Source organism: Muscardinus avellanarius, assembly GCF_963383645.1.
Source record: "Muscardinus avellanarius genome assembly, chromosome: 1".
Lineage (NCBI taxonomy): Eukaryota > Metazoa > Chordata > Mammalia > Rodentia > Gliridae > Muscardinus > Muscardinus avellanarius.
Window position 1 is genome coordinate 113,317,816 of NC_137786.1, and position 14,853 is coordinate 113,332,668.

A 14,853-nucleotide genomic window follows, 5' to 3' on the forward strand; every position below is an offset into this window, starting at 1 on the left:
ACACACTTTGTGAGGGCTGCATTTCACCTTCAAGCAGGGGTCCTTGGATGGATCCAGGGCTGAGGCAAGAGGAATAAGAAGAGGGTTGTTAGGACCTCCAGGGAAATTTAATTTCTGTTTATATTCAAATAAACAAACAGAAAATAACCAAGTGTCTGTTTGCACTCTGTGCTCCTCTCTGAGGCTGATGGGGAACTGAATAAAAACCAGAGGGAATTCTGTGCCTATCACACATGCTCCTCTCCAGCATCAGGAGAGTGATTCCTTTGTGCTTTGGGATGTTCAGCATCTTCATTTCAAGCAGAAAAAAGCTAAAGGATTTTAAAAATTACTTTAGAATTTTACATGAAACCAGAACCAAGAGCTAATAAGAGCTTCCACTTTAGTTATTTATCTGGTGTTGGTTTTTATGATTTCATTCATACTTAACTTACTTATTCCCTATCATATAAAAAGTCCTTAAGGACAGAGGCTTTTGCATCAGTTCAATAAATACCAACTATATTTGTAAATAACCCATTTTAAGTTTTTAGAGAAGTTCAGGATGTGCAAGACAGCTTTGTGCCACACAAAGTTACAGTGTAATAGGGAGAGGGGAAAGAAGCTTACACATAAATATTTATTGTGCAAGGCAGAATTAGATAAGGGCCATGATGGACATATAAAATGATAACAGAGCTCAAGAGAAAAATAGAGTTCAATTTGTAGGGCAAGGATTAGTGAAGCATTAATATGTGAATTGACTCTTGAAGGATGGGCAAGATTTTGAAAAGCAAAGATAGAAGAGGCAGGAAGACCAGCACAAGCAAATTCAGGGAAGCATGTTAGGACCATCAGGAGAAATTCAATAACTATTAAGTGTGGACTGTGGGTGGGAATAATGATATGGGGAGGGAGTTGACTCAAACTAGTGAGTCTTGAAAGAGTCCCCAAAGACAAAAGTTCATGTACTGCAACATTTTCTAGAACCAGCTGAGCAGCGGGGCCCGGCTAATCAGCCCTCCACCACCTGAGGCACACATGCACGTCATGGGCACAGAAGAGGCACCAGGGAATTATCTGCAAAACAAACATGACTGTGCCATCTCCCAGCTCCAGGGCCAAAAGCCTATTAGGAGGTAAATCTTTCATAACTTCTCTCTACAGCCAGGGGAGGTGAGGTTTCCCCATATCCTTTGCACACAAACATTGGCTTATAGGAAACTAAAGCCAACAATCTGCCATAGGAAATGCCATCATGCACTCTACCAGGGGGCTTTCAGCTATCATGCAGAGACAGTCACAATTCCTCTCATCACTCCTAAGTCTACATCCTGAACATCATTTTCTTCCAAGGGCTTCTAGGAATTTCTCAAAGGTCCTAAACATACAACATCCCAAAGTGTTTCTGCTGCTTCAACAGCTCAGGAAAGCTCCCTCTTTGTAAAGCTTTAAATGGATTGGGGCACAATCTTAGGTTGGTCAAGAGAGAAACAAGACCCAAGTCGTGGTACCAGGAGAACTTTGTGGCAGAGGTGCTCCCAAAGGAGTATGTTCTGATACCTGGAGCCTAGCAGAGAGGAAGAAGCTCCAATAAGAGAGTGGCTGATTCAAGATCCACGGATTGGTTGCCTACTCGGCTCTTAAACTAAGGGTTACCTTTTGGAGGCAAGTAGATGAGAGACCAGTATCTGCCCTCAGAGTCCTTTAAGGCTGAACTTTCCAGAAATTCACAGCAAAAGCCTCCTGATCCCAAATGGCTTCCTCCCGGTGACTGCTAACGAGGGCCATGAGGGTCCTCTACTACCCATTGTCATGCTTCCGCCCACCACCTGTGGATCTGGGAAGCTTGGTACCAAGCCACTGGCAATCTTGCCACAGGGACCAGCTGAGGCCATTTGCCCAATAGGTGCCAAGTGCTACAAAGGTCTTGGGATTTCACCTTGAGTGGGTCTCAGTGATGGAGGATAGTAGGCTGGCCTAGGATGATGAACACTGAAGTCTACAGCATGACACCACAGCTGTAGGGGAGAATCTGAATTCCTTTTGCCTCTATAGACAACTTCACAAACATGCCATGTCCACACTGCCAGCCAGCTGGCCTGAGGGGCTGGTACAATCACAAGGAAGGCCAATTAGCTATGCACAGCAAGAAAGAGCCCAGACTCTAGGGCTGGGCTTCTGGGACAGAACCCAGGCTCTGCTGCTTACTAATCTCTATACCTCACTTTCCTTTCCTGTAAAAGAGGTATAGTAGCAACACCTATTATTGTCCATCAGTTGTTATGAGCATCAGAGGAGTAAATATTGGTAAGTACTTACAGCAGACCTGGTACATATGAAGCACCTCTTATGTTTTAGGATTTTCTGATTTTATTTTGTTCCCAGAGTGAATAATGAATCTTCATAATTACAAGAAAAATAGTTAGCACCACTGAGTGTTTCTGACATGCAGCCAGTGAAACCAGCCCTCTAATTGGATTACCACACTTAATCCTCACAGGATCCAAGGAGGTGGCTGCTACTAATGTGCCCATGCTACAAAAACAAGCTTACAGAGAAGCTACTCATGAGAAGGTATAGAAGGTATGTGAAAACTGGGTCTGGGAACCCAAACTCCTCACTACATGTGGCCCGCCCACACCCCAAGTATAAAGCTCAGATGGCACCAGGTTCCTCAGGGTTCTGTAGGACAGAGGGAGATTTAATGGGCAAAAGTTAAATGGAATCTAGGTATGGTGGCACAAGACTATAATCCCCGCACTAGGGAGGCTAAGACAGGAGGATTGCAGGTTTTGAAATCAGCTTCAGTAACTTAGACCATTTCAAAATAAAAACAATAAATAAAATAGGGCTGGGGGTGAGGTAGAATGCCCCCAAATTCAATCCTAAGCACCATACACACATGGGGAGCAGCCAGGGGACCTGGTTCTGCTGAGGCTGGACAGTATATACCCTACCTGCCTACCTCAGGACTGGTTCAGTAGCCCCAGCCTCCCCCAACCAGTCCAAATAACTTTACCCTCTGCTTAGCCAATCTGCATTCAGCACCTGAACTATGGTATAGCCAATTCTGTTTCTGAAATCTTGCCATCTGTCATCTTACTATTAAGCTAACTACTATAGAAAACCCTTCCAATCCTGGAGGGTAACATTTCCTAACACACAGACAGTAACAACAAAATCTCCAACCAAAAATACTAATAAATAAATATTGTCATTTAATGCCGTACACATACTTAATAATTTACATACAGAAATCAAGTTGGCTAAAATTAATTAGTAGGGTCTGAATACTTCAAACATGTAAGCAAATTATTTAGAGTAAATGAACTTCACAAAACAACGAAACAGTAACAAATCAGGATGTATTTGTTTAATCACCAGTATGCATTTTGTTTTTGAAAACCAGCAAAAGAGATGAGGAGTGTGTCATTTCCATTTATTTTTATTTTAATTAATCAATTTATTGAACCCAGGGTCATTCTATTTCTGAGATGCATCTCTAGACCTTTTTATTTTTTATTTTTATTTTTATATTTTTTGTGGTACTGGGGATGGAACCCGGGGAGATTCTACCTACAAACTACATCCCCAGCCCTATTTTTATTCTGTAATTTGAGGCAGGCACTCACTGAGTTGCAAAGGGCCTCACTAAGTAGCTGAGGCTGTCCATGATCTTCCTGTCTCAGCCTCCCAAGTGCTGCGCCACCATGTCCTGCTTCTCCAGACCTTTTAAATTTTTTTTATTTTGAAACAATACTTCTTAAATTGCTGAGGGTCTTAAGTTGCTGAGGCTGGCCTTGAACTCCTGTGATCTTCCTGTCTCAGGTTACAACATGGGTCACCACACCCAGCTATGCCAATGTCATTTAAATGAAGCCCTCAGTGTAAGTTTTTTCTAGCTCTGGCAAGCTCTGTCAAAATCTTGAAAGGCTTCCAGTACTACCCATACTGGACATAGCTGGCAGCTTCCTCTCTAAAGGGAATGATAAGAGATCAGAATAGCAAGTAGCATTTGAGAAGCCTCTTAAGGAGGAGAAACTGCACAGGTGAGAAGGCAGGAGTGGGAGCTGAGAATCAGTGACAGCCCTAAGCCAGGTCTGAGGCATCCCTACCATAGTGCTAATGATTTCTTGGGGACTATGTTTCAAGTTAATTTCTCTCTGCACAAACCTGGTGAGAGCATGCAGCCACAGGAGATGGCAAAGCCCTGTGTCCCTGCAGCTTGTCTCACCACCCCTGCAGGACTTCTGAGCTAGGTAGAATGATGTGCCTAGCACAGGGCAGGTACCAACTGCAGGTCAATTCCTCCCTTCCTGCCTGTCTCCCCAGAAAGTAGTCAAGGGCCAACTAGCACAGGACATGTGTCCAATTATTTTTCTCAAATAAATTTCCCAAAAACTTTTCTCAAAGGGGGAAAAAAACACACTAAGAATGAATTAAAGAAAGATCTATTTAACTGCAGAACACTGAATTCAAAAGACAGTTAATTACCGGCTTCATCTAAGTATCTTTTTTTAATTAATTTTATTTTTTAAGCTCATTGCTTGGTCTCAATTAAGGTGCTGATATTTTAATTATCTTAATTGTTTCTGAACTTGTTTTTCAGTTCAATGAGTTATTTTTTAATTAGCTGCATTGATTTTAAAATCTAGAGTCAAGGCTTTTTGCTGTTCTTAGGCATGTCCTATAGGCTGACTGACAAAGGGTTCTGGCACCAGACGAGCAGGCTTCATGCCACCTCAGGGAGGCTGAGATGAGGAAGGTTCATTCCTTGGGCTGCCCTGAGGCTCCCTCAGTCTCCTGGGGACGCCACACAGCTCGTGATTCTTCAACTAACACTAGTGGAGTCCTGTTCCACGTGAGCATCTACCTACAGGCTGTAGGACAGTGCCTATAGTGAAAAAGATGTCCTATCTGCTCTCCAGGGGCCACAACAGAAGGGAAGAGACAGGCAAAGGACCGGACCCAGCCTTCCAGAGGTTTAGGGGGGGAGCTCATAGAGAGACTGATCTCCATGAAAAAGAGGGTTTAAGTCAGGCAAAAGGATGATGAAGAACATTCCAGGTAAACGGAAGAGTCCTGGGAGTATGAGAGAGTTTGGCAGGGAGCTCAAGTGCTTTAGAAGGTAGTAGCAGGTTGAGTGGGATAGGCTATGATAAGGCTGCAAAGGGTGACTGGGCATGCTCACAGAAGGCCTTGATGTCCCAGAGAGGACTCTGTGGAGATGTGGCCTCAAAATTCATCAGCACAGAAGGGCTGGTGACCTCTGGCTCACGCTCCCATTCCAAAGATGGGGGTGAAGAACAGGAAGAGGGACCCTGACTATTTTATGTAGAAAGTGGCACTTTGTTAAGAACAGACTTGTCACATATTCGTCCTCCAAGCAGAAGGGGACATCAGGGATGGGGGACCCCAAATGGTCAGCTCTTAGAGCTCTCTTTCCTCCTCCGAGGAGCTTTTTACTCCTGCACAGCACTCTGGGAAGCAGTGAGCCTACCTTCTGAGGCCAGGAAGCAGAAGACTAATCAACAAATAGCTGTATGAACTTGTGGTTCACTCTGGTAACTCCCAGAAGCTTCCTCAGACAAAAGTTCATTCAATTTGTAAAATGTCTGCAAATTAATGGTGACCTGTTACTTCCTCCTTGCTTTAAGATTGCCCTCTACCTGGGTCATGCACATCTAAGATGCATTTGAAGAGAAGACATGTCCAGTGACTCATTAGAAGTGACTTAATGGATAATCGACAAATAAATCACTCCCAACTGTGAAAAACACATCAAGCTTGGATTCTGAACACTTACTTTAACTTGTCAGTCCCCATGGTAACCTATGCATGCATCTTGCCTCCCCCTTCCCAGAGGGGCTTGTTTACCAGCTGAGGACAGAACTTCATAGAATACAAAATAGAAAATTCTGTTCACCAGATTTTGCTGTAACCTGGAAGCAAGGCAGCTTGGAAGCCTCCCTCACTGTTCTTGGCTTTCATAGTCAAGGGTTTGGTTGGCTAAGTTCTTGAGAACTGAACAAAAGGAACTACTGGTTATGTCTCTAGATAGGGCAGACAGTTGAGTGACAGATGGCTCGATGCCCGTCCCCAAGACTGGGGAATGGATCAAAATGTGGCATGGGACAGACAATAACAAACAGGCAGAGTATTAAAAAATGCATCTAACCAAGAATAGTCTTTTCTTTCTTTTCCCTTTAAACTAATGTCCTGTGGGCTCCTTCATTTTTGTATCAAAATGAAAAGCATCTTTCCTGCTATGTTGCTAGTGTGTTTGGGGTGGGACCACAGATAAACTGAGAGGAGCCTGTTCAAGAGGGCATTTTAATCATAACTTTAAATAATAACTGTTAATTGACCAACTAGGAACTGAGGAAGAGTTGTTAACTTGTTGTGGTCATATAGCTGGTGTTTATCTTGCCCAAAGACAATCCCCAAGGATCATACTACTCATAAGATGCTAGACAGAATTCTGTGAAGAAAATATGGGACTATTAGCACAGTCAGGTTGTTAGATATTTGAAGTCTTCGGTCAATATTCAAATATTTTGTTCTTTAGTAATGAGTACAAAAGTCAAAACTTCTTTCAAAAGCATTTCTACTGCCCAGGGAACTTAACTCTTTCTGACTTAATAAACATCAGGGGAAGGTGAGCCTTGTGGTAGTTCTGCCATGAGGGTTTGCAGTCCACATCACTGATGGGGAGACACATCATGATGCAAAGCACTGTGAACAACGGGACATGAGAACAGCCTCACCTATGGGTAGAGGCACAAGACACTATCCACGGAGCAATCTTACTATTCTCACCCATTAAAGCGGCCAGAATTAAAATGTTTTAATAGTAAAAGTATTTGGGTTCTAATTCATTGAAACCGACAGAAACTGTTCATAAGACATTTATGAACAAAGGAAAGAGAATTACTCAAAATACAAAAGAATCAAATTCTATAATCTAAATGAATAAGAGGACATAAAAAGCACAATAAAATAAAATATTTCCAGAAAAGGGTATACTTAAAAGATCTCCGAGGCTCAGAAAGTCTATCTTTTGTACCTGTGCTTCGTTTTAAGCAATTAAAATTCTTAAAAACATGGAGCTTTTCCCAGTTCAAAGGCATCCAGAGAATTATTTTGGTGCTGGTTACTTTGTCTTTATTCAGCATTGATAATTGCTTACCATGTAAGGATGGGGAAACTCCAAGGATTTCCCCCCAAGTTTTAGTTCTCCTTGAATCAAAGAGCTGAAGGACCAGGATCAAGGAGCCGTGGAGATGAGAGGTGCCACCATGCAGCCTCTTGCTTGTGTGAGATCATCATAAGATTCCCTTGCAGACAAACTGATGTACGCCACTAGGGTCTTGTGAGGATACTGTGAGAAATGCACAAAAGATGTGCCCATTTGGCTGTTGTCCTCATCACTCTTACCACTTCCTTTTAGCTTAGTCCTGAGCACCAAGGGCAAGGGTCTCAAGGTCCTTGGAGCAGGGTTCATTCAGTCTTTTCAATCTCAAAATGGCATACTCTTCAATACAAGGAGAAAGACTGAAACTTCTTTTTGAACATCAAGTTTGGGGTCCACTTTATCCAGAAAACTCCTGCTAACTAATCAAATCCATATCACTGTTGAAACCATTATATGGAAATTAAGCAGGTCATGCTTCTCTAGCACAGCTGTGCTCTTCCTTGTCTACTCCCAAAGATTAAAAAGTCTGAAATAGATAAAATAATTTTCCCCCTAACTCTGTGCACCAAGATCACACAACACCGTCTGGTACACAAATTATACCACTGTAATTCAGTTTGTTGGCTAGGTTTTAAGAGAGATCTGTGGGTTTTGAAAAGTCTGTATTGGAAAGTCCTGTAGTTTGTTAAGGTATACTATGAACCTACATTTAAGCACTATTGGTAAGAGGCTCAGAAAAAAGAAAAAGCATGATTAAGGAAAAAAAGACTTGGGAAAATTTTTACTAGGTGACAGGTAGTTTATAACTTACTTATAGCAATCACTGATTTGCCATGACATAGAAGAATGCAACATTCATATAAACTGGTATGAAAGACACTTCAAGAATGTATGTGCCTCTGGTGTGTTTCCTCCCCAAAGCCTCACAGCAAGTGTTTGCTCTCACCTACCCTTAGGGGCTGTTAGGGAGAAAAGTTTGAAAAGTGTTGAAAGTGTTTACCAAGTTTAAAAGGGGCCTAGAAGGAAGCAGAGAACTCTCCAGGGTACTGATATCTAGGATAGAAAATCAATACCAGTATAAGTATATACAAAGGACCTTCAAAAGCAAATTGTTCATTCTTGTGGGATTAGAAAGCAGCTCCCATTACAGTTGATTAATAAAAAAAATGTATCCCATTCTCCTGGAACACATTTTTATGTCTCTTCCCGGGGAACTCAGTCCCACTGGTGAAAAATTCTAGTTTTTTTTTCCTCCCAGAAAACAGATCCTGCATAATTCAAAGCTTTTTCTGAGAAGCTTCTATGTCTCAAATATTGGGTGAAGTGTACAAATGAATAACAAAGCATTTGTGACTCCCGAGGTATCAATTTAATATCATAATTAAAGCTGTTATTACGTTTGTCCCTTCTACTGTTAATTTTTCAGAAACATTTGGCTGTGAATTTATAAATAAGTAACCAGAGACTATTCAATTCCAAGTTCTTTCTTTCCCCCAATTAGGGCAGATTCATTTCTGCTTCTTTGGGATGGTTCCCAAGGTCATTAAATTTCGTTCCTTAACTGAGAACACTGAAGTAATCATGACAAAGTTAGTACTGAATGGAACCGGAGTTTCTTGGGGCATCTTTAAAGCTATTAAAAAACATCTCAAGCTGGGAAAGAATGGTTTCCACTCCCACTGTAGGGTTTGGTAAGTCTGTGTGTGTATTCTTACTGTTTCTGAATTCAGTCACTGCTAAAATATATCCTCACATGCATGCAAATAAGCCAAGCAATTCATTGCTCCAAACTTATCCACAATCAGCTCTTTTCTGCCTCTCTCTACCCATGTGCCACTCAATGGCAACTATTTCTCTCACATTAGTCTAAGATAAGGTCTATTGCACTAATATACAACATAGATCAGGTCTTAACTGTGTGTAGAAGACAGAGGCAACAATAAATAATGGGCAAGTACCACTGGTTTCTTTTAAGACAAGTATAAAACAACAAACCCAAGGAGAAAAAAATCTTTTGTTTTGTAGCAATAAATACTGAATACAAAGCAGGCAGAATAAGCACCTTCTACAAAGGAAGAAAATCATCTGTAATGACTGAGAAGTTATTTCCACCAAAAGAGGAGAATTGATATTCTTGTGTTTGTTATAGATATTAAATTTTATTAGGAATAAAAAGCCTCATGACTCTATCTTCTGCATTTTTACAGTATGGCGTAAAACTTACCTTGCAAAACTTAATTCCCATTGCCTGCCCATAATTTCCTCACCAATCAATATTTACCTGGTTTAAAGTTACATTTGATAACTCACAAACTCTCAAAAATGTGGCTCCTTTCATGCCTCTGGAGTTTATATTTCATTGTCCAATGCCAAGCACTATTTCATTCTTATGTTTACACATGAGGCCCATATACCCCCACTTGACAGAGAGGGAAGCAAAATGTGATCTTGCCAAAGATTATGCCACAAAATAGCCAATCGGGGATGTAACTCCAAGTCTGTCTCAGTCCAGTTGAAGCCTCAAGAAACCAAAGATAGTTCTGTCCCATTTTCTACCATGAACCTCTCAGCTAAAGCAGTGTTTGAAGTACCATGGGGGCCAGTACAATGGTTAAGCCAAGTGGGCTTTATCACTTCCCCTTGCCTGCTCGGTGAGGTCAGAGACAAAGCTTAATCTCCATTCCTAAATCCCCAATTTCCTGACACGTGTCAACATTGGAAGATGTGTCCAGTTAATGTTTGATAAACTCTCTGAAAGGAAGTTCTCTAGATGGATCTAATAACATAAGATTTCTATGTCTCTGGGTCATCTCCAGATCAACGTGCAACTGATTATTAACAAAGGAGAGATTTTAACCTATCACTTCAATACGTGTTTATGAAATGCATTTTGTATTCCACACACTATTATGAGAAGCATTGTACATTCATAGATAGTTAAGACAAAGTCCCTCCTCTTAAGGAACTAACATCTTAGTAGAAAGATGGTGAGAAAGGAAAGAAAGAGATGAGGGGAGAAAAGAAAGGAAGAAATGAAGGAAGGAAAAAAGAAAGGAAGAAACAAGTAAGGGAAATGATAAGGAGAAAAGAAATGATAAGGAGAAAATGAACAGCTAATTTTACAAGAATGGTGCAACAAAGAGCCTTTGATGGTCATTTTACATTAAGTAGTCAAGAAAGACCTCTCTGAGGAGGATACATTTAAACTATGACATGACACTGAGGAATCTGACTTTTGAAGACCAAGAGAGGAACTTCAGAGGCCCTAGGGTGAAAAAAAGGACCCTTGTGTGCTGCATAAAGGGACAGGTCCCAGAAGACAAGGACAGGCAAATGCAGTAGGGCCAGGACCAATCTCTAGAATGACCATTTCTCAGATGTGTAGCCTCAGAGCAACAAGCATCCACATCAGCACACTGAGGTTTAACTGTGGTGCATGACAAACAGCATGCCGGTCTTGCTCCAGGCCTGGACTTGTCTTCATGACCATCACCCTGGTGTGATGGGCCCAGGGCTCTGCTTCAGCGTAGGGGATTAATTGGCCACTGCTCAGGCTGTCAACATGAAATAAGAATAATCTGCAAAGAATGCAGATCTCAAGTTTCCTAGATACTGTCTTTACTCATACAAACATATTCCTATCATACATATTGTGATAGGAATTATAGGAAAGGCCAAAGGAACTTGAGCTTGGAACTGAAAGAACCAGATCCATATTGAGCTCAGATCCTTAGGTGCTATGTGACCGTGCATAGCTTCTCTGAGCTGTGAAGAGTTGTGAGCCAAGGGTGGTGATGTCTCCCTGTGTTACAGGGTAGTGAAGAGGACTAGATAAGACTGTGTAAAGTGCTTAACATTGATCTGAGCAGGTCCTTAGTAAATGTTAGTTTCCCTCTTTGCCACAGGATTCCTCTTAAACATTCCTTAAAATTGTGGGGGCACAGTTCTGAGATCATCTTGCCTCTAATATCTGCTTCCTAGCAGACCTATGAGCTGCCTGTATGCCAAGCCTAGCTTTCCACAGTGAGTTCTCTGGTCTCTCAGGGGGTCTGGACTCCACCCTCACAGCTCCTGCTATAGAAACCTGAGCCTTCCCCCTGGCCTCCACTAGCACCCAGGCAGCCAATGCAGAAAGGTGGATGGATTTTATATGCCCCCCACTCAGTCAGGTCTAGCTGAAAACCAATACTTGACACTTGATGAATATTTGGAATGGGGTGAAAGTAAAAGAAATGATGATATAATAGAGGTTCCCTTTCCCTCAAATGCACCCTCCTTTCTCAAATGCTAAACAGAGATTTCTGGCACCAGATCCCAATGGCTGGGACTAAACCAGCCATCAGGCTTTTTGTGAGCCTGCAAAAGCTAATGAGAATATGTGTCACTGTGTAATCCAAACAGTATCCATTTCATGCCCAATCGTCTTTTAAATGGGCAACAAATCTCCCTGATGTGTTCCTTTCTCTGACAAACAAAAGCTCCGTCTGGTCTTTTTGTGGGTCCTGTCCAATCAACAAGGGTAAGAGGTCCTGGATGCTAATTCAAAGTCCCTGTCACAATGGCAGACCCACTGGGCCACCAGGTTCCAGCTGAACTAGTTTTCCTCACTGGAAGTCACATCAAAATGTAGAATTTTGATCTCTGAGTAAGCAAACTATTGATTTCAACTAATTTCTAAATAGTAATTTGATAGCTTTACATATTAAGTTTTGGAGTAAGCTATTTTAGGCAGTTTTATTCAAAGTTTCATGGCATTAACAGACTGGGTAGGAACTCCCAGCATCACAAAACAGCCAGCCCTTTGCAGCTCATTGGAGAGTCTGCATCTTCATCTCCTGGGGATAACTTCTACAATGATACCTGCATGGCAACCTTCTGCCCCCTTGACTTCAGAAGGGAAAGAAACAAGAGTGGGTTTACTTTAAAGTGGATTGATACTCAGTAACCTATTATGTGTTAATCACATACTTTCACTGGCAGCTACTACACATCAAGTGTCATTTCAGGTATTGGGGCAGGAGGGCCGATCCCTCTGCTCCTGGCGCTTACATGCCGATGAGTTACCAGGCACTTGGCATATGTAGCATCATGGAATCCTTACAACAACCCCAGGGGATAGATCTTACCTTCCTCCTCATTTCACAGCCAAGATGACAAGAGAAATCTGCCAAGAGTAGGCACAGAATTTGCTCAAGTGACCAGAGCTCAAAGAGTAGATGCAGAGCCAACCTGCCCCAGAAACTCATGAACAGGCCTGAGAGGTGTGCTCTGCCAGGCTCAGAAGGTGCCATCAACTAAGTTACTAGTTTCCACATAATAAAGAAAATGTGATACTTGTTTATGAGTTTGCTTATTGCACTTAGCATGACTATCTCCATTTCCAAAATGACAATAGAAGAGATAATATTAGAGAAGAGGAAGGAAATCGAGGAGGACGGGGGAATTGGAAATGATCAAAATATATTATATGCATGTATAAATATGCCACAATAAAACCCATTAGTCTGTATAATTAACAGGCACTAATAAAAATAGTTGCTAGAAATAAATGATGAGAAAAATAATGTGAAAACCTGGTATAAAAACCTGGTATGCATTTCATCCCTTTCTGCCAGGCATGGTGGTGCATGCTTATAATCCCAGCATTCGGGAGGCTGAGACCAGAGGATCGTGGTTTGTGGACAGCCTCAGCTACTTAGTGAGGCCCTTCACAACTCAGTGAGACCCTGTTTCAAAAAATAATAAGACAAAAAATAGGACTGGGGGTGTAGCTTGGAGGCAGAATGCCCCTGGGTTCTATAGCAAGTACTGCAAAACAAACAAAACAAAACCTAAAAACAAACAAACAAACAAACAAACAAACAAAAAACTGGTATACATTTCTGGATGTTTTTGTCTGGCCCCACCTGGGTTTCCCTCCTGCAGGGATGCCTCCTTAATTTCTCTTTCCTCTTTCCTCTGAGCCCTTTCTGTCATCCTTCTTTCAGTAGTACATTAACTACCCCCTCTCCTGGGTCCCAAAGGCACTGTTTCCCATCTCAAACTCTAGAAGAACATTTCTTTGCTTCACAAAATAAACAAGTGCACTCTTCACATTCTGTACTGTCTCCACTCAGCAAAGAGCCCCAGGATGACGGGGATGGGAACATGCCAGGAGGACTCATTTTCTGTAGTTTAAAAGCAGTTCCAAGACTTGGTACTTCATTGTTTGGCAAACAATCTAATAACATTTTTCTCTTGCTTTACCTAGCTGTCTAATTATTCCTCCTTTGAATTCTGCTACATCTTGAGTAATTAATTTAGCAATCCTCTGTCCTAGAGAATGTGCTCTTTCCTAATAGGTTTTACTCTACATCTTTTTTTTTACTTCATTTTTCCCCCTTTTTAATGGTGCTATCTTAAATGATATCAGACCCCAGCGGTGAATCCATGGCTGGAAAGTAGCTGAGGGACCCAGGATGCTGTGGTCTGGGCTGGGCTCTTGTCATCAAGTACCCTTAGGTCCCAAATGAGGGAGTCTTCTACATTGTTTCCTTTTCTGTTAATTACTTGGTCTCAGTTCCAATCCCTGAGCACTGATTAACCTCTGAAATGAAATGATTGAACAGAAATATTCCTGGATGAAAGGTTGCTAACCAAGGGTCTGTAGGCAGGCTTCAGTGGGTCTAAAACCTGTGCACAACAACGTATGAGCCTTTTTGTGATACAAGAGACCCAGGATGCTCACTTTGAACTTTTCTAACGACATCCTGCTTCCACTAAAGAGAATCATCTCTTTCCATTTTTATAGGCTAGGTGGGACCATGGTTCCAAATGCCCATTCTCCCCTAAAATGACAGGGGTGCCACCTGTCCTTCCCTCTCCCTGCCCTGGATCACTAGACTCCAGTGGCCTTCCAGAGATTCTGCAGTGTGAAGGAGGAGCCCGGGCGGAGGGGACCCTAAAGATGATTAGCTGTAGTTCCTGCTGCCTAGTCTTTTGGCCTCCCCCGAGCGCTTCCCCATTTCCAAGACAAGGTTCCCAGCCTCTCAAAACCTCTGTGATATTTCTATGTGTTCATTTGTTTGTTTGTTTATTGCAAGGGGAGATAATACTAGGGATGGAACCCAGGGACATAACTCTGGGCTACATCCCCAGCCCTTTTTAGTTGTTATTTTAAAACAAGATCTCACTAAATTGTTGAGGGTCTCTTGCTAAGTTGCAGAGGCTGGCCTCAAACCTGTAATTTTGTCTCAGCCTCCCAAATGCTAAGTTTATTGACATATGCCACCACACCCAGCTGCTTTGGCTATCGTCCACATAATATCTGAATTATCTTCTGTTGCTAACATCCAAAGAACTCCTCAGCAATGCAGGTTCCAAGGGGTTTATGGCTCGAAATCTCAGTTTTAGTGCATGACACATTCCATATTGGTTGAAATATAGTCATAGCGGGACAAATTAACATATTGAACCTTAATCGCTACTAAGATTCCAAGTGATCTAGTGAGCATACCCTTCTCAGCTATGTAGCTCACAGAAAGCTGTCCTCCAGAGGTAGAAAGCTCTGTGCACATTGAAATGGATGTGGTGAACTCCCATAGAGCACGTTCACAAAGGGCATCTGGGGAAGGGGTGGTGCTGTGCCACAGAAGGGAAGGAGTCCTCGAGGGAATGTGACAAGGGAGGAATGCAAG

At 42.1% G+C, this 14,853-nt stretch overlaps 1 protein-coding gene across 1 annotated transcript in view; it reads right to left on the reverse strand.

The window, feature by feature from the left end:
- The window catches only part of SPOCK1 (SPARC (osteonectin), cwcv and kazal like domains proteoglycan 1), a gene marked incomplete at both ends in the record, with an annotated part of 559,572 nt that overhangs the window by 194,114 nt on the left and 350,605 nt on the right, over positions 1–14,853 (reverse strand). Inside the window, one exon of the mRNA XM_080690082.1 lies at positions 1–59. This exon is cut by the window's left edge and continues 56 nt beyond it. Within this exon, the coding sequence (XP_080546208.1) occupies positions 1–59 (59 nt within the window). The remainder of the gene's footprint in view (positions 60–14,853) is intronic.